This window comes from Periplaneta americana, chromosome 2 (assembly GCF_040183065.1).
Source record: "Periplaneta americana isolate PAMFEO1 chromosome 2, P.americana_PAMFEO1_priV1, whole genome shotgun sequence".
Taxonomy (NCBI): Eukaryota; Metazoa; Arthropoda; class Insecta; order Blattodea; family Blattidae; genus Periplaneta; species Periplaneta americana.
Genome location: NC_091118.1, coordinates 128992171 through 129012416, shown reverse-complemented (window position 1 = coordinate 129012416; position 20246 = coordinate 128992171). Strand labels below are relative to the sequence as shown.

The window sequence follows — 20246 nt, the reverse complement described above, 5'->3', positions numbered from 1 at the left end:
AGTTCCCTGCACCAAAAATAAATTAATTCAATAATACAATAATGACACTGAAGTCGTTTCTAGTCCCATTTCGCTGTAATCTCTCCTCCAAGATATGGGACATCACATCCAACATGGAAAAGTGGTGCCCTAACCTCAAAGCAAGAACTGTATTGTTTTGCATTGGTTTAATATACTAGCTGTCAGTCCTGTCAGTTCCGTGCATTAGTACGAGTAGATAAGCACGGAATTTCTAAGTTATGTGTGCAAAAGTGCCCATAAGGTAATTGATGTTGTTAAAAGAGTTAAATTCGAGACAGGTTTTTGATAATAAATACAATAAATAAATACTTATTAAATTGAATTTTGAGTAAGTGGATAATATTAAGAATTAAACTAAAGCAGTTTTGATGTTATTAAGGAGTTCTAATGACTCAGACGATGATATTGAATTTAGGCCTAATCAAACGAAGACGTATACGTAAAATTCTCCGGGCAAGAATTAATAACATGTTCGTATCATTGTATAAATTTAATGAAAGGTTTCGAATGAGTCCCGCGCTATACTTTAGAATACCACGTAAGTATTTATATACGAAGATTGTATTTAATAAATACTCGAACTTAATAAATAAGTTCCCTGCACCAAAAATAAATAATTCAATAATGCAATAGCGACACTACTTACGCGGTATTCTGAAGTCATTTCGAGTCCCGTTTCGCTGGAATCTCTCCTACCTACAAGATATGGGACATCATATCCAACATCCAAAAGAGAAAAGTGATGCCCTAACCTCAAAGCGAGAACTGTATTGTTTTGCATTGGATGCATACTAGCTGTCAGTTCTGTGGGTTAGCAGATAAGCACGGAATTTCTAAGATATCAGTGTGCAAAAGTGCCCACAGGGTAGTTGATGTTGTTAAAAGAGTTAAATTCGGGGCAGGTTTTTGATCACCAAAATGTTATTTACTATAGCACAGAATTTTTATGCTGCTGATGGGATCACTAATGTTTGAGAGGTTAGGAATGCAACATTAATAAATACTGATGGATCAACACAAACAATTAACCTGATTTTGTGTTTAGACATCGTAATTATTTTATCAATTGCATATTTGTATGTGGACCAAATCTGTTATTTACTTATTTAACTGAATTTTATGCTAACTTTGGTCATTTAAGTAATAGAATTATTGGTATACTCGACCAATCACATCACATGAAACTCCATTGTCGCCAATATATAAAAATCTAAATACTTTTAATTTTTTTAACAATACTTTATATTTTCTGTTGGTGAAATATGAATCAACAAGCTTAGAATAATCTATTTTAGTACAAAATATAAACATATGTATCGACAGTAGTAAAAATACAGCGATTTTTAGCTCTGCTCCTTAGCAATTTTAGTAAACTGTCGTTGGCGATACTGTGTAACCAATAATGCGTATTTGTAAATTTCTTTAGCTGATTTTGTAAAGTTCGTCAGACTTTACAAACTAATAAAATAGCATTGTGAAACACAATTTACAAGCATTTGTAATCTTTTACTTGTTATTTGTAAATTGTTAATTTGTAATTTGTAAGGATTGTGAAACGGGCCCCAGTTTGTTAATCTGAAAATCTTTGTGAAATTTAAAAAATCTCCAATAAAGTGTTTGGAACTATTGAAGGATGTGTACAGTGATAATACTATGTCACGTAAGTAAGTGTCTGAATGGCAAGAATGAACAATATATTATAGAATGAGCAAGTTAAAAATTACGTAGTGGAATTTTTGTTTTCTCTTATAGTAAACCATCAAATTGGTGTTATAATAGTAAGTAATAATGACTCAAGAGTTTTATGTATTTTACTTGATGGAAAAATTTTTGGGTTATAAATAAGTCTACACCGTATAACTAATTATGTTATATTTAGTATTGAAATACATAAAACTCATATTTTAAATTGTCATAATTTCAAATTCAAATACGTTTTCAAACTAAGTGTTTAAATATATAATACTGTGTTTGTAATATATAGCTCAATTTATGTAAAGCTTTGTTGATGTAATTTATATCTTCATTTTATATTTGCCATAATTCATAAAATAGGCCTAATTCGTAATATTACGTTAATGTCGTGGTGTCTGCTGAGATGTGTAATTATTCTACGTAATATAAAATGAAATTTGTGTCTTCTGTTTGTTGTTTTTAAGCTTATTTTGTGCTTGATGAAATTTGTGTGCTATTAAGTCATTCTTGAATATCTGCAAAATATATATGTTTAGTTTAGGTTGAAATAGATTAATTTAATATTTTGGTTATTTGGATTGAAATTCAAATATTAATATAAATATTAATAAACTTACATGTACACGTTTCCATTATTAAGTTGACGATTGTTACTATAATTCAGTTTTTGAAGAAGACTTCTCAATGTAGTTTTATATTAATATGTAATGATATTATTATACAAAATACAAATTTCACATAAAACTTTTTACGGTAATATAACTTACACAATAATAATATCATTACATATTAATATAAAACTACACTGAGAATTCTTTTCAGGGGTCCTTACAAGTATTGTCAATTGGTATCTTTCCTTCAATACAGAAATGACAGCCAACAGAATGATTTACGTACATGAAATCTTGTAATGAATGGTATCATGTTTATAATTATCTGTTTTCATTAATTTCAAGCAGAAACAAAAAAAAAATTAGTTTTTGAAACAGATCAAACACTAGGATTATTCAATAAAAGGCTATTCAAGTGTAAGATATAGTTCCAAATAATTCCATGTGGCATGACAAACACAAAGAAAATGTATGCTCTGACAGAGTTATATTAATATTAGAATTTGTTTTTTAAAATGCAAATGTACATACTCTTTGACGCTGAAGAAAAGCTCATTTGTAAGTGTGTAGATGGAGTACAGGGGGAGGTTTAATCGATCTCCAGACTCAACTGTGCCAATGCATTCTACTTCATTTCCACGTCTTGTCATGTAGTACACATCTATGGGTTCACTGAAGTGATTCAGGACCTGACTCATAAAATAACACAAAGCAATCATCATTATTCATTGAATGTAAATAGAGATTACTACAAAAAAACTGTGAAAATTACTCATATAGAATAGCATACATTAAAAAGTTACTAATTTATTTTCTTTTATTCTAAATAACTTCATATTATTCTGGCTAACAAAACACTTCAAAATGTAGGAAATAAAAGGAGGGATAAAAGAGTAAAGAGATAAGTTAAAATGACTAAAAAGATAAAAAAGTAAAATAAGTAAAAAGTAGAAGAGTTAAATGGTAAAAGAGATGGAAAAAAAGAATAAAAGGATAAGACAGATATTTATATAAGTACAAAGATATGAGGGTTATAGTTTTCGCCAAGCTTAGACGGCCTCACTTAATAATTCTTTAGAGTTGTGACTGGCCAAAAACTAAATAAATTATACAGAGCATGCCTGTTATTTATGCAGTATTGTCTTGTTTTCTTCTTCAAGCAGTATCTGATTCTGAATGACACTGCACACTGCAGCTACTGACAGTAGCAACTTTACCACAAGAGTACTCCAAATCACAAAAACTGTATGCTTCAATGAAGTGTCCGGGGCTGTATGATAAGATTGAGGCAAAATTACTGGCCACTTCCTCTCCCAAGTTTCCTGATTCTTGGGCAAAATATCTGTAAAGGCCTATAAAGAATATAGTGGTCTCTGGTAATGAAATAAGGACAATAAAAAAATCACTTCCTAACATCACTGCAAAGGCTCTAAATTCTTCTAAAAGTCGTTAAGAACTTGCAGAAAGAACAGAAATGGATGAAGAGTATTGAGGATTTGATGATAGGGAGATAAGCACAACTGGTCCATTGGCACCGGATTCTTTGGGGTAATAAAACATCAATCCTTACCTTGAATCTCAAAACTTCCCATCCTCAACCACAATCACAAAATGTGTGTATGTGTGTATCTGTGTGCGTGCGTGCGTGTGTGTGTGTGTGCGTGTGTGTGTGCACGTGCGCATATGTTTGTAATTATTATATGTTCGGAGTTAAAATAAATACAAAATCAAAATTAATTTCAACAGAAATGGACTTCTGATGTCGTTCTGCAAGAATTTCAAGAAGAGAGAGGATAAGGAACAATGTTATTATAGAAAAGATGATTATGATGATCTAATATTAATATAATACAGGGTGTAAACGATATAAACTGCAAAATTATACAGACAATACATATCGGTCTACTGAACAAAATGTCGCGCGCACGCACGCACGCACACACGCACGCACACACACACACACACACACACACACACACAAAGTATATGTATATATAAAGCATTAGAAAGAAGTTGTTCTTTCCAAATTGTATTTATTGTAAAAGACTAATAAGCAATAAAAATAAATTATGTTCTCACTTGAATGATGCTTCTGAGGGTCACAATAGTTCCGCCATCCTGAACTGTAACATCAGACACAAGACCCCATGTATCTTTGCTGTCTCCTCGGTGATTCAGTGAGAAGTAACGCTTGTCTGCTCGCACTACAGGAAGCTCGAGCTCACAATCCCTCATTTCACCTATCTGCAGCAGACAAATGTTGACAATTTGTACAAAAAAGACCACTTTTTTGTTGATCAAACTATAATAAATAAAAATGAAAATATTTTACAGATAGTGTTGTTGCAATTAAATACGATATCAAACGTTACTATGCAAAATTATAAAGATAATACAAAAGTTACGATTTTCTGCACGATAAGAGCTAATAAAAAAATTATGATAAACAATATCACCAGAGAATAAGCAAGAGGTTTCAAATTTTTAGGACAAAAATATTTACATTTAAGAAGGGATGAATATTCTTAGAGAAGGGAAAGAAAGAACTAAAAGATAAAATTACATTTCTGGTACTTTCGAACCAAAGTTTAGAAAATATCGTCGTTGTTCCTGCAATAACTCCTATGTGCAAAATATAAAATTTTTCTGTAGGAAGAAAAAACATATTTATTCATCCTATGGCAGCCGTACATAGAAGACTGTGAATTCTTACATTTTCGAAACAAAGAAATATAATTACATATAGAAGATTTTATTATTTGCTGTATCACTATTTAAGTTATTTAATAGAGCAAAAATCTGAAAATCGATAAATATGTCACATAAAAGTTAATGCAGGAACGACGATGATATACAAAGATCAGGTGCAAACAATTACATTTCTCAAAACCTGTGTCTCTGCTATGTATATATAAAACAACAATTACTCAAAACTGGAAAAACTAATGGCTAAGTTGAAGAACAGGAAACACAAACTAAATGGAAAGTACATCCACCTATTATTATATAAAAATCTCCCGAGGGGAATACAAACCTTTGGAGCCAGGCTGTTCCTTTTTGGATGCTGATTTCCTTATGACCAGACCATCTGCATATAATGCTTTTATCCCTGGAATTTCTTTAATGTTTTATGACGTGGTATCCAGAATTTTTCAGACTGGTGCTGCCATTTGAACAGCAGTTGCAGTAGTGTGTTGCAGCGGTAGATGTTAGTACTAGCTCACTTTGGAAGACAGTGTACAAAATTTCATGTAACTGGATGGACATCCTGATTTATTAAGTGCTTTTATTTGCAGTCATGTATCTGATCTAAGGTAATTTGGTGATGGATGCAAGAAAGGAATGGGTGTGCATTAAATGTTGTGAAAAACTCGGAAAAAGTGTGATGGAGACTCTGGCAATGATTAGATAAGTGTTCCAGGAAGAAAGCATGAGCTGTAAGTTCAGGGACAGTCGGACATCCAATGAAGATGACAAATATACAGGAAGGCCCATAAGCTCCACAATACCCAACAGATTCTGATTGCTGAATTAGTCTGCAACATGTCACTGCCAAATTTGAGCCCATAATCCTGATAGCTAATCAGAAGCACTGTCTTACACTTCCTTTTTCACTGGAAAATTTTCGACCAAAAACAACATGACTGTCATCCCTCATCCACTCTACTCATCTGACTTAGCCCTCTGCGACTTTTCTCCATTCTCTGATTGAAGATGAAAATAAAGGCTGCAGATTTGACATAACTGAGATGATCAAGGCAGAAATTCAGAGTGCTGAACACCCTCAAAGAACATGACTTCCAAGATGCATTTCAAAATGGCAGAAGAGCTGGAAACGAACCATACATGCAGAAAAGACTATCTCGAGAGTGATGGCAGTCAATAGGCTGAAGTTAGTTTCTGACCAGATGGTAACACTAGTCCAGCAAATTCTGAATACTACCTTGTATTGTTTATTTTAATTCATTTGTTTATACATCTGTCTCTTGCAATTTTCATAGTCACTGCTTTTTCCAAACTAATTTTTAATCCATATTTGTGATTTATTGTGTTCCATCTATGAAGTAGTTGTTCAACCTTGTCCATTTTTCACTCAAATCATTATGTCACCTGTGCGCAATGTATGTGTGCCTTTAAATTCAGCATATTTAACTCGTGTTTTAAAAAATTATATCCTCTTCATTAATTGGTGATCAAAAGAAATTAAAACATAAAAAATAATGTGGCACTTAACTTCAAATTTAATGATATTTCAATACAAAAACAGGTCAGGCATATAACAATTTTATATTTAAAATTAACTATGTTATAGCCATTTAAATAAAAATAAATGACAATATGGAACACTGATAGTATTAAAGCCAGTTTTATGAAGCTGGATAAATGGAATGTCACAACTAAAAAGTACATAAAATGGACTCAGTATCACATGAAGCAACTTTTTTTTCTTCAAACAGGATTGAAAACAAATCCATATTGAAGCTAAGAATTTTGAATTCCTTAAATATTACATCTTATTTTCCTAAAAAACCAAATAAACGTTACTTACCCGTATAGTGAGGAATTTTTCAGTAACTTTATTCTTCTCAGTTGGAGTCCCTGCTAATATAGTGATTTTAAGTTCTTCTGGTTCTTCAAGGCAAAGACCCACTTTGGCTCCACTCTGTAGCACTACCTGTTTCACTCTATCTCCGTCATTAGAATCTTGTACCTATAGATTAGTAGTATTATGTGGCAAAATTAGCATGTACATAAAACTGTGAAAGTTAATTTACAGAAAATACTTACTTTCAAATTCAAATATTTTGCAAATTCAGGTTTAAAAATTGCTGTAAAAAAGGGCTAATCTTCTGCTTTGGTAGAGCTAAATTCTATCAGAATTATTTCCAGGCTTATTGAAGAGAGTAAAAACACTCCCATTCAATTGGCAAGAATTGCCCCCCCACATTACAGGTATTGTTGATGAACCCGTGCTTAAGTGATGTGAAAGAGAAGAAACTTCTTCACATATTCTGCTCCAATGTCCTGAATTAGTTGGAGCCAGTCTACTTGCGTAAGTTTATATTTACTTCTGTATAGTCTGTTTAATGTCTATGGACCTAATTAATAGGTTGTACTGAATATGAAGATAGTGGAGTAAGAAGAGAACAATAAAATATAACAACTTACCTGAAACGGACCTTTGTTCAAGACAATAGTGATGATGAGGCCAGTATCATTCTGTACCAAGTAGGGAGAGACAGGTTTAGGTTTTTTTGGTCCTTCTAACATTGCACTTTGGAATGCTTTTCCTAGATTCGTCAGTACATCTAGACAAGTCTTTGTCATTGTCAACTCCAAGTTTTCCTAAAAACAAACATATATTGTTAACTTACTTCCATATGCAGAATAATATAATTAAGAAGTATACAAACGTTACTTGATAAATTATAATTAACATAAATTCAACACTGCGCCATTATACTTTTCAATTTTTTTTTTTTTTTGTTACAATACAAACTTCTGTCGCATGTACAGTAATTACTAAGCAACAAAATTCACTGTTTATTTTCCCTTACATACATTTGACTGAGTAAAATCAATTCACTTGTTCACATCATTATCAATTTGGAGAAATATATTTCTTTCTTAGTCCAATGGTGGATATTTGACTTTGCATCATTCACCCAAATGTCCCCATCTAGGAATGACATCACAAAGCTGTAGTTCTTTTTGCCATTGTAGGCATTGTCCTCGCACCATGAGAGGCAAACTAAATAGCATTGGATAATGATTAATGGAGTAATAGTGGAATGTCAGTTGGAGAAATGGGAGTATCCCATGAAATGTAACATCAACTACTGTCTTTTTTTTTTTTTTTTAGTAGGTTATTTTACGACGCTTTATCAGCATCTTAGATTATATAGCATCTGAATGAGATGAAGGTGTTAATGCTGGTGAAATGAGTCCAGGGTCCAACACCGAAAATTACCCAGCATTTGCTCATATTGGGTTGAGGGAAAACCCCAGAAAAATCTCAAGCAGGTAACTTGCCCCGGCCGAGAATCGAACCCGGGCCACCTGGTTTCATGGCTAGACATGCTAACTGTTACTCCACAGGTGTGGACGTCAACTACAGTCTTTGTCCACCACAAATTCCACCTGGACCTGTTGAAATTTGAACCTAGGTTACCAGTGTGGAAAGCCAATTTCTAGTCATATGGCTAATGAAGTGTCTTTGGAGGGAAATATAAGATATATATATTATTTTGTCAAAATTCCAAGTGCTATTAAATGCAAAACTTTAAAACCACAAAGAAGTCTTAAGCAAACAACAACATTTAGCAACGTGATGTAAAGTAATAGCTTTGTAAGTTACTTCTTTAGTACCTTTACCTAGTATGCATTCGAAATTTCAAATGCACACTCCTCCTTAGAATTATATTATATTGTTGTTGTTTAGTTAACTGTCCAAAGAAGGTCTGGACTCCACAAATGACACCAACAAGGCATCACTCATAGGGTGGCCAGTTCCTTTCACCTTCCATTGCATACACTGCTGACTAGATACATATTACACTAATCAGACTTCAGATGTCCACAAACAATTGTTCTTTCTCTGACACATATCGTCAAGTAAGATATTCTGATTGATAATAGATGTACATATCAGCCAGAACCTCATTCAGATGTATATTATACTGTACAGGGAAATATTTTAGATGAGAGTTGCTCAAATTTTTTTTACAAAAAATCAGAATATCCGAAAATTACACCATTATTCCATCCGAAATTCATGTAAAAGATATTAGACTGTAACTTATGTGAACTACTCTGTATATATTTGATTATTTTAATTTATTTCACTATTAAAATAAATTCTAGAAGCCTCATTCAAATTTCAACTTCATTGACTCACCTTTGATGATATTTCAATACTCATAGCTGGAGGAACATAAGGAATATCTTCAATATCTGATGCTGTCTGTGACATTGGACTCGCAATGGGTTCTTGGGAATTCATATGAATCTGCAAGTACAAGAGGAAATTACAGCAACCTTAATCGTGCATTTTTAGTTAAAGGAGGCATAACATGTCCAATTTACTTCATAATAATGAATTAAAGAATATAATATTGATTCTCAACAATAAGCACTTTCCCCTATATGAAATTCGGAGATAAAAGTCATCAGAAATGGTATTGAAATTATGACATTTCTGATAGATTTCTGTTCGTTCTGCCATAGTCTATTTATTTCTTAGCAGTCCATAATTTTAGAGTTATATTTGTTTGTGTCTCTAAAAGGCTAAATTTAAACATTCTGATTCACGGTATTATTAATACTTTCAGCCCAAAAGCTATTTAGCCCTAAATACATTTGAAGTTATAGAAATAGAAATTGAACTCTTTGTCCATTTTGTAGGAGAAAATATTGATTCTTACATGTAATTGTGATTAAGAAAAGTCATTTTAGTCTTCAGTTACATCGCTATCATATCGACAACAGAAATTTCTTATACCAAATTCACATTCTTTTCCATGCACTAAAGTATAGTAGCATATATTATTTCTTTTTATAGTTAACTTTTATACAATATCTCGAAGCAATTTATCAAGTAGAAAATTATGTTCTACTTCCTGCAGTAGATAGTATACTTAAGCCTTGTACTCGTATTTAAACAGTACACATTTCACATTTTGTATTTGGCCTTGGTTTATCCATTTACTTCAGTAGTACTATCGTGTGAACTAATCTAAAGCATCACATTTTTTTCTTTCGAAGGCATTCTAAATCTATGTGTTGTTTCATCCAGGATAATAAATTGTTGGTGTTTATCAGTTAAAAAAAAGCAACACCCGTGACTTTCAAAAGGGCAGAGATCTAGGATTCAAAAGATACAGTACTCTAGTACAGAAGGTACAACATATTGTATATGTAATAAGCTAAAAATCTCAGTTTTATATTTGTACTGTATATTAATGGTAGCTCAGAACTAACAATGAATAAAAGATTTGTAACAATAATGCAATAAAGATCTGTACGGTAACAATTATGCAATCAGTTTTTATGAAGTGATTCTATATTATGTTTCATGGTAAAATAAGTACAGTGAGGAAGAAAGGGTTCAAGTTACCTAGTCATCATAAGTAATCAAATATATTTTTTGACGATAAACTGTCTGGATCTGTAAGCATTCATCAAATTAAACTAGACAGAATTAAAACAGACGTGAGTTCTACACAAATTCTAACTCTTGAACAAGCAACAATAGTATTAAAATACTAATTTCTTTAATTTACTTGAGCATATAAAACAACACGAATACAATATGCAATCACTTACGTCAGCCCTAAGTTCCCATGGGCAATGTAACAGTCTTCCATCTTTCACTTGTTCTACAGGCTCAATGAGAGGTTCCCAAAGAGCCAACTGACTATTGTAATAAGCCACCTGTAGGGCTAAACAGCTGCTAAGGCTCATCTGCATAAAAAAGAAGTATATTACATTAAGAATTTGTAATAATTATAAGGAAATAATTCGCCTTTTAAAACACTTCTATCATAAATATATCCATAACTAATGTTACTTACTAATATTAAACTTTCAATATATTTTTTCAGAATACTGAATTGTGCTTTAGTTACTAATTTGTATATTATCAGCATTTATTCCAAAATAAATATATATATATATATATCTTTTTTTCTTTACTGTTATCTTATCTCGAAATTTCTCCAAATAGATGAAATGAGGCACTCAGCACACAAATAGCCCAACCCATAAAATTTGCATACTGAGTTTATTGCTTTAAAGAGCTCCTCATATTGTTCTCTTCGAAGTGTAAATTGGCTTAATCATCATTCCCAGTTTTTCCACGAGATTTCAGCACAATTTTTGTTTGTGTATCGCATTTCACGCTAATCTCATTTGTAGGTGTATTAATATTTATTTTCATTATATGAGAAAGAGTAAGAACTAATCGACAAATTTTATTTCCAACTCAAACAAGAAATTCAATTGAATGATTACAAAATTTACCTCCTGCAGAACACAGTTATTCGGAGGTAACAAAGAGGTAAAATGGATATATAATTTTATGGGTTGGGCCATTTGTGTTGTACCCTACTACTTAACGACCATATTTATCCTTTTCAAATAGTCCTGGATAAGTTGTATCACGTAAATTTAGTACCTGTGACTTCTTAAAAACAAAATTAACTATCAGGATACGAATACTGAAAATATTGCAGATTGCCAGGAAATGTTTCCTGTTTTCCGGATGTTTTAAATACATAACATGGCATACAAATAGCATAACATTTTTAGCTGACTTACTTCATTATGTAATTAAAAGAATAAAAAAATCTTGCGTTGGTATTAAATAATGCTGCATGAACAAGTAATATGAGGTGATTCTCTCAGAATCTTTCATGAATCAAAACCGTGATTTTTTCGTGAGAAACAGTCTATTAATAAAATAAAAATGAATTCATAAAACAAAATTTATTAAAATATACATTAGTATGAATTATGGGCCCTTCATTATGATTATGGCTAGGAAGTTCATATATTTACATAGTACTGTTATTGATATGCTGATTAATTATTTGAGAGAATCACACATTTTTTTAGTTATTTGTATTAATTTTATTGTACTGTACATATAAATACTTTTTTTGCTCTTTTTAAATAATTGCACTATATTTTTATAAATTGGGAGATTCATGAGGAAGTACATTGTGTATCATCAGATGGTTCTTTCAGACGGGCAGACATTATTGCTATTAACGGACACTTAAAACGGGCTCTTGTTCTTGACCCTACTATCCATTTTGAAAAAACCTAAATCAGGCCACCGAAGTTGATAATGAGAAGAAGTCCATATATGAACCTTGTCTGCCTTATCTTTCTCAAAAGTACAACGTCCCTCTTAAACAATGGTCTGTCATTGGTTTGCTGTTTGGCAGTAGAGGTTCTATTTCCAAATTCACATGGAATTATCTTAAGGAACTTCACATTCCTTTTGATTATGTAATGTCTGTCCTTATAAATATTATCAAGGATTCTCTTCGAATATTACATCATCATCATCTGTATTTCAATTAATCCACTTATATTTGCCCTAATCAATTAACTTTCTTTTTTCTTTAATGTATCACATCACATTATACTGTACATGTTTATTGTATTCAGGACCCTTGTGGTCACTCAAATTCTTTGAGCTGATGTCTATAATTGAGAATTTATATATAATAAAGCATTTTAACAGTGATCTCTTAAACATGAGTAAACATTTAAAATATTCTTCAAAGAGGATTTAAAATGAACTATTTTTCTTAAGTGACACTAAGACAAACTAGCTTACTAATGGATTAAAAAAAATCAATTCTCTTTATACCTTCAAGTTTCTGGTATATACTGTATGTTAACCTTCCTACTTTCCACTATGTTGTTCGTCATTGCACAAATTTCCCTTATAACATTAATTTAATATATCTTCTTCATACTTTCCACTGCACTGCGGGAACTATTAAACTGTGTTTTCTTGCAGTAGATAACTTAGTATCCACGGTAAAGGAAATCTTTGTGAAATCTGCATGTGGAATCTCATGTTCAAAATTATGGAAATTAATACTCCACTACTATCTGAACCCATTTTACTTAAACCATTGAGAGTCACTGTTAATATTTGGGTAATATTATTTTAAATGTCTATAGTCAGTTCGAGATGTAATTTATTAATTGAATTTAAGGGATCTATGTCAATTCAAATAGCTCGAAATATTCTGTCAAATGAAAAATTTGAAGAAAATCTTTAGCTTTATACTGGCACATTTTTCCTCTCTGCCTGCAGCTATCACATTACTGGAAAAAGAAGATCTTCACTTAAATGTTTTTGATAATACCATAACTGTTTAATGTCCATTCCAAATAGTATAGGACAGAAAATAAAAGACCAAAATAACCCATGTTATTTCAAGAAATACTGAATATCATACTTGCAAATTATAAGATATTCTTAGAGGAAAAACTCTAGACATACCTAAAGATTCGCCTCATTCTCTGAAGCAATTACTGACTTTTAAGTATATACCAAAAATGTCCTATGACGAAGAAAAGGTTTCTTTCTCGTCACAAGTATTTTGAGAGACAACAGATACAAATTTAGCATGAAGAGTATTCAAAACATAATGGTTCATCACTTATTTTAAATGCAGAGGCAAGCACGTCAATTTCTCAATAATAAAGAAAAGTTTATATAAACCCAATACTACATTTTACGAATTTTTTGCGCATATTTTTGGGCACATTTTTACATTTTAAGGGAATAGTTGTATACACATTAAAGGAGATTTTAGAGCGTGAACTTGTTAACCTTAATCATGATAAAACATAGTACACTAGATTCTCGCTAATCCAGCCCTCAGTAATCCGATCTCTGAATTATCTGGCCCCTCTCTAGTGTACTTCCTATCATTTCTACTGTAGTAGTTTTCTGGGACATTTGCACTGGTGCCATGTATTATACTGTATTACTTATACACATATATATTTACATACATATGCACTTGCCAGCCATGTGCGGACTGTTCTAGTTTCGATTTAGAAGTGCATGAGGAGTACAGTAAAATGTCGTTATAACGAATGCTAATATAAACTGTGGAAATATTCAGTATTACGAAATTATTTTCTATCACCTGTCTTTTTCTCATATAATTTGTTGAAATGTTTCAATGTAACGGATTTAGTTTTTACGAAAAAATCATTATAACGAAATAAAAATTTTGCTTCCTTCCCGAAAAAAGTTCAATTTTTTAATGAAAAATATTTTAAATATGGGGCACAATTGTTAGCAAGTAAGGACATAATATTGCAATTATTGCATAGTGACCACGTGGTTATTATATACACAGCTAGTTTAGTAAAGTCTCCTATGATGCAGATGTCTCTGAATTTTATGTTCGTTTTCAATGCAGTTGTTCCCTTGTACTCCCCATTTAGTTTCCTTCTACCAATCGTAGCTCACGAAACTCGAAACACGGAACCTCCAGTCACAGCTCACTAATCTCACAATATGGCTTCCCAAACAACATGACACCGCTTGTCCAACAAAGTGTTTAATAAAACTTGAATGTTGTACTTGTCCTATGGCTTTCTTTAAAATTTTTCTTTTACACGCAATGAAAATTCAGCTTTTTATTTTATTCAAAAATATTTCCCAGGTCTACGTGCAAAATATGCGGAATAGAAAAATGAACAAGCATGTATTTTGCTTTAGAAAAAATATCGTATTTTGATTTTGATATAACGAAATCATTTCAGAGGTCTCTAGGATTTCATTATATTGGTATTTTACTTTAGCAGGCGCAGCTTGTAACAAATTTAATGACATTTTTAAGTACTCTCAGTAATCTGGCACTCTCGCTAATTCAGGCCCCTCCACAAGAAATGTTCGGATTAGTAAGCGCCTGTTTTTTATATCAATGGGTATTCATTCTAAAGCAAGAATGGAAATTATCATCACCACCATCATCATTATGCACAAAGTTTATACAACTCTGACCTGCGTGCTCCAGTCAACAATCGAGCCTTGAAAACCAATTTCCGCCAGAATCATGGGTAATGTCTGGCTGCCTACACCTGCCTCCATTGTGATCACAACTGATGGTGCTGTTACTATACATAATTCACCAGTTGGTGGAGCAGGTTCCAGTGTTGTCTCTGTAGTGAGAACAGCATCTTCTCCCACTTCTGTAAACAAATTAAAATATAAAATAAATACTAAATAAATTCCAAGATGTAATTATTATTACAATTTGGTGCGGAAACAAAAGTGGGTAAAGTATGCATAAAAAATCACGTGGTGCTACTCGAGTCAACAGCTTCAATTTGCTTGGACAGCTTTTCCTGTTTAGAGCAGTGCTTTGTTCTGTTCTTATACTGGGTGCTTCAGACCACCCGTATCAGCCTTTTTTCTCGAAAACTATATGATATTGGTTATTCACAAAAAATTTTTGATGACCAAAACCTATGTAAAATCGATTGGTGGTAGTACCATTTCCCATAACAAACCGGAAGTAGGGGTACTTGTGGTCAACTCCGAAATTGTAAATGAGAAGATAGGCCATTCAAGGTACATTGGAAACTACTTTTAAAAAGAAACAATTTTTACTGAAACATTTATTTTTCTAACTTTCATTGTTTACTCACAAAACAACAAAAATGGTATCTTCTGAGAAATGCTGTACATTGTTTATATACGTACACTCTTCATGGTAAGTGTTCAAAATGTCTGCCACCCTGTGCTAAACAACGTTCTGATCTCATTCTAACATCCGTGATTGCACGGAGCACTTCAGCACAGCTGAGAGATCTAAAGACTTCTCTAATTCTTTGTTTCGTGTCTTCCCTAGTTGTTGGATGCACCTAGTAGACCATGTCTTTAATTCTCCACCACAAGAAGTAATTTGGAGCGAAGTCAGGAGATTAGGCTGGCCAAACTACTGATCATCCTCGTCCAATCCACCATAGCGGAAATAACCGCTTAACAACTTGCCAAGCCCACAGGTATCCCTACTTCCGGTTTGTTACAAGAAATGGTACTACCACCAATCGATTCTTTATGTAGGTTTCGGTTATCAAATTTTTTTATGAAAAAGGCTGATATGGATGGTCTGAAACACCCAGTATATTAGGCATATCCTGAGTCATTCTCCTGTAGTTGTGCTCATTTTGTGTCTGTGTAAACGAGTGTTATAAAGTCTTTTTTTTTTACCAAATGGAAGGAGAGTAAACAGATCCTTTTGAAAGGTGAATTAGGAAGGATTGTTAAATATAAAAGTCCAATATCATTACTGTAGTCTTCTGTGAATGGTTTTTGAAACATTCATACAAATGAAAACGAACAGACAGCAACATTGTAACATGTGTTCATGTAACAGTTGTGGTTGAGTAATAAAATTATGTATGTAACTGCATAAAAGGATCAGCAACCTAACATGTCACAGAGGAACATCAGGGCTCTGCATTTCCTCCCTCCCTCCCTCCCTCCCTCCCTCCCTCCCTCCCTCTCTAGTCTTACTTCCGACTTAGTTCCACCATCACTGAATGCACAGTTGCAACATCTTCCTGTCACAAACAATGTTACAGATCTTCAATGAAATTATGGCCAAACCGTCAATGTTACGCAACAAACTGGTAAAGATATATATCATTGAGTTTATGAAACCTCCTATGTGACTTTACAAAAAATAATTTTTCATGAGGAGCAAAAATTAATTAAAAATCAATGGGCCTACATAAGAATATAAAGTAATCTGGTAGAAAATGTTGGTGAATATGATGAACATAAATTACATCATCGAGGATCAGTGTAGGCCTATTGATTTTTAATTAATTTTTTCTTCCTCCTGAAAAATTATTTTCTTTACTCATATAGGAGGTTTCATAAAATCGACGATATGTTGGTATTTGCTCTACAAAATCCTCCAACATCACCTCTCCAACATCTCCCATTTTATTTTCTTCATATTTATTAAATTTATTAGTAGCAAACGCACAATGGCTTTTTAATGAAAATAACAATAACATATTTTTAAGTACTGTAATTAAATTTATAGTTTTCATTTGCAAACACACAAACATTTCTGCAAGCTTCCTTTCTATCATGATATCAATGCGTAAGTTCTATGTACTGATGCTAGTGTCATACTGGTATGATCATGTCTTGTACAAAAATAGGTCACAAATGTTGGGAATAGGTTCGGATTTTCGCTAAAAAGGTCCGTTATGCATTCACAAATTCAATGAAATGTATTGCTTAAAAGAAGGATTTTCCTTAAAAGTGAAAATCAATTATATTATTTTTATAGTAGCCTGCTGAAACTTTTGAAATCATTTCTTAAAAATGGGAGCATTGTATATTTAATGAGTGATGAGAAAGTTCCCAAAATAGCACTCAAGTCCAGAGATTCAAATGGTAGAACAAGATGAAGTCCAGAAACTAAAAAAGTTAGCATCTGGATATGAGTCACAGTAATTAACACAAAACTCACCTGTTTTCAGGAACCAATATTCAGAATCTTCAAATTTCTTGGGCGTCCAAATGTCTGCATAATCCACTTCCTTTTCTCCATCTTCAGCCTCATCAGCAGAAACAGCTAGTTGACCTTGTACATTACTTAAAAGTCCAATGGTAGCTGTTAAAAAACATAGTATTTGATGAAAAGACAATAATGAAATAACGAAAATATAAAACTACTAAACGGAAAAGTGAAGACATCATACCTAAATAATCAAGGTCACAAAATCATAGTTTCATCATCAAGTAGTGAATCTTTTTCGTGAAATAAAAATGGAAAGAGCATAACACTGGCATGTTATCTTTATGTTAGTCAGAACAAAAAAAAAAAAATAAGAAAAAATTATTTATAATAAGAGTATGAATACATCACACACGAATGAACAAATTTATGAGTTTACATTTGTTACACAGTAGATATTTTATTCTCAAGAGCCCTTCTGAATTACATGATGTAGCCACTATGAAAAGTTACTGCAAAAGCTCCTGAACATTGTTTCATCACCATCATCCTGACAGATTATCATCCCAAAGGTATACAAAATTTTCTTGCATCTCTTGACAGGACATCTAAGTGTTTTCTTCCTCTTGCTTTTCAATTCAATATTGCTCTAAGATGTACTTGCTCTGGGTATTTCATTAAATGTTGAAGCCAGTTATTTTGATACTGTATGTATTGTAGTACTGATTCTATTTCAAGTTCATATAAAATGTCTTCATTCCTTCTTTGATCCCACCTAGTAATACCCAGCTATTCAGCACAAGAACTTCATCACTTTTCCATTAAGTCCATAACAAAGGACAAAATCTTATATCAGCGAATGTTTTCAATGACCTATTTATGATGCCCATTTATTACATTTACATTTTTTTCCCCGAAATGTTTAAACAGATCGACGGACTTGTAATTCGTCATAGGGAAATTTCAAGTCTTCAAAGGAATTTAGCCAGATTGATGATTCCATTGTAACTGACGATTCTATCATATGCTCCATGAGGTCGCAGGAATTTGAGATGACAATGAAACAATGGCAGGAGCTTGTAACTGATCCTCTAAGGTATAATACCAGTACTTGATTTGTGGGTGATGATGATAACGATGATGATGATGTCTAAGAGGCAAACATGGTAACCACTTGATCACTACAGATGAGTATGGCGTGCTCCAGTATTTCATCATCAATCATCACTATTCTAATGTTATATACAGACACACCAATATAAAGGTAAAAAACAGAAATACGCAAATGGAATAACCATTTACACTTAACTTACATACTTGTACGTACCAGGTGAAACTCGTAGTCTGATGTCAGTTGTACAGATATCCAAATGAAGACCTTGACCTTCTGGAGTAGATCCTGCCAAACTTATGCTGCAAGGATGTAGAATCTTAAAAAAAAAAAAAACACTTACTGTATAATATTCAGACAATTATGCGATATAAATATACAACTCACATTTTGGACTTACAAAATATTCATGCTACATAAACAATATTGCAAACCTGCGCCATAGTTTCCTTTCTTTTTGCTGGGTTGAAACAGCAGGAATACAATTGTAAGTCTTTTAAGGAACCATTCATTACTTTATGGCTATCAGTCATTCGTAGTTTGAAAGTAATCTCATTCTGAAACATATGGAAATGTGACAAACATTAACTACAGAAAATAAAGTGTAATCTTAAATGAGACAAACTAGTGAAACTGAAAGTTTTGACAAACAAACAATAACTCTCAAAAGAAAAATGATCAACAATAAGAAATGAAATACTAATGAAAGAAATCTGTCTTAAATCTACCTCATGATGTACTGTATTTTACAGCTCAACCATTTTATATTGGATACTTAATATTCAACGGTGAAAATAAAAAGGATAGGCATATTATAATACAGTATTATGAAATTATACTTACTGTTTCAGAAACTTTAAGAAACATTTTAAATTCCTATTTACAGAAGTAAATTTGCATGAAAAATGAGTAACTGCCTGAGAAAATAATTTTAAACATTTTCTATTGTAAAATATCATTCAATTTGTATTAGTAGGTATTAGAGAAATTTGAGCTTATTCATTTACTTACACATATATTATCATATTTGTAGTTAAAGTGCCACACACCATGCAGACTGTGGGTTGAAAACTACTGCATTTCAACATTATAATAATTGAATTTTAATTCTACTTTCTGACAAACACAATAAGACACTTAAATTGCATAACAATTGACAATGTCCACTGCTGCGGAGTAACGGTTAGCATGTCTGACTGTGAAAGGAGAGAGCCCAGATTTAAATCTAGTTGGGACAAGTTACCTGGTTGAGCTTTTTTCCAGGGTTTTCCTCAACCTACTATGAGCAAACGGTGGGTAACTTTCGGCGCTGGACTCTGGATTCATTTTTTAACACCTTACATCTCACTCAGATACTAGATAACCAGAACAGATGATAAAGCATCGTAAAATAACCAGTTAAAAAAATCACTAGCTTGAAGACAATATATTTACTTACATTCAGTATGATTGCATTGGTATCCAAATCATCCATGTTTTCAACAAGTATGATATCTGGCTTTTCAACTCTTATATTGACTGTCATCATGGAAGATGATGTCTGCTGTGGAGCAACAGAAGTGGTTGTTGCAGACTTCGATTTCGAAATTGACGGTTTTGATTTGGAAGGCTTGACAGTCAATTGATTTTGTTGAGCAGAAGCAGTTTTTCCTGTCGTCTCTTCTACAGGAGGAGTAGGTGGTTCCAACCCACTGGTAAAGAAATCTGCCACTTTCATCAAGTAACTCAGGCATACAGTCAGAGTGAAGCCGTATATTCGGAGATCAACTGTATAAAACAAAT

The 20246-nt window shown here is 32.6% G+C and overlaps 1 protein-coding gene across 3 annotated transcripts in view; it reads right to left on the bottom strand.

Moving 5' to 3' along the window:
- Positions 1–20246, bottom strand: part of Vps13 (vacuolar protein sorting 13C) — a 157821-nt gene that overhangs the window by 65548 nt on the left and 72027 nt on the right. For all 3 annotated transcript variants that reach the window (XM_069818432.1, XM_069818433.1, XM_069818434.1), the window contains exons 27-37: positions 19903–20231; positions 18899–19021; positions 18681–18783; positions 17366–17509; positions 14875–15062; positions 10653–10790; positions 9226–9336; positions 7497–7673; positions 6877–7038; positions 4407–4571; positions 2859–3016 (exon numbers count right to left, since the gene is read on the bottom strand). In XM_069818432.1, coding sequence (XP_069674533.1) covers positions 2859–3016; positions 4407–4571; positions 6877–7038; positions 7497–7673; positions 9226–9336; positions 10653–10790; positions 14875–15062; positions 17366–17509; positions 18681–18783; positions 18899–19021; positions 19903–20231 — 1798 coding nt within the window. The remainder of the gene's footprint in view (positions 1–2858; positions 3017–4406; positions 4572–6876; positions 7039–7496; positions 7674–9225; positions 9337–10652; positions 10791–14874; positions 15063–17365; positions 17510–18680; positions 18784–18898; positions 19022–19902; positions 20232–20246) is intronic.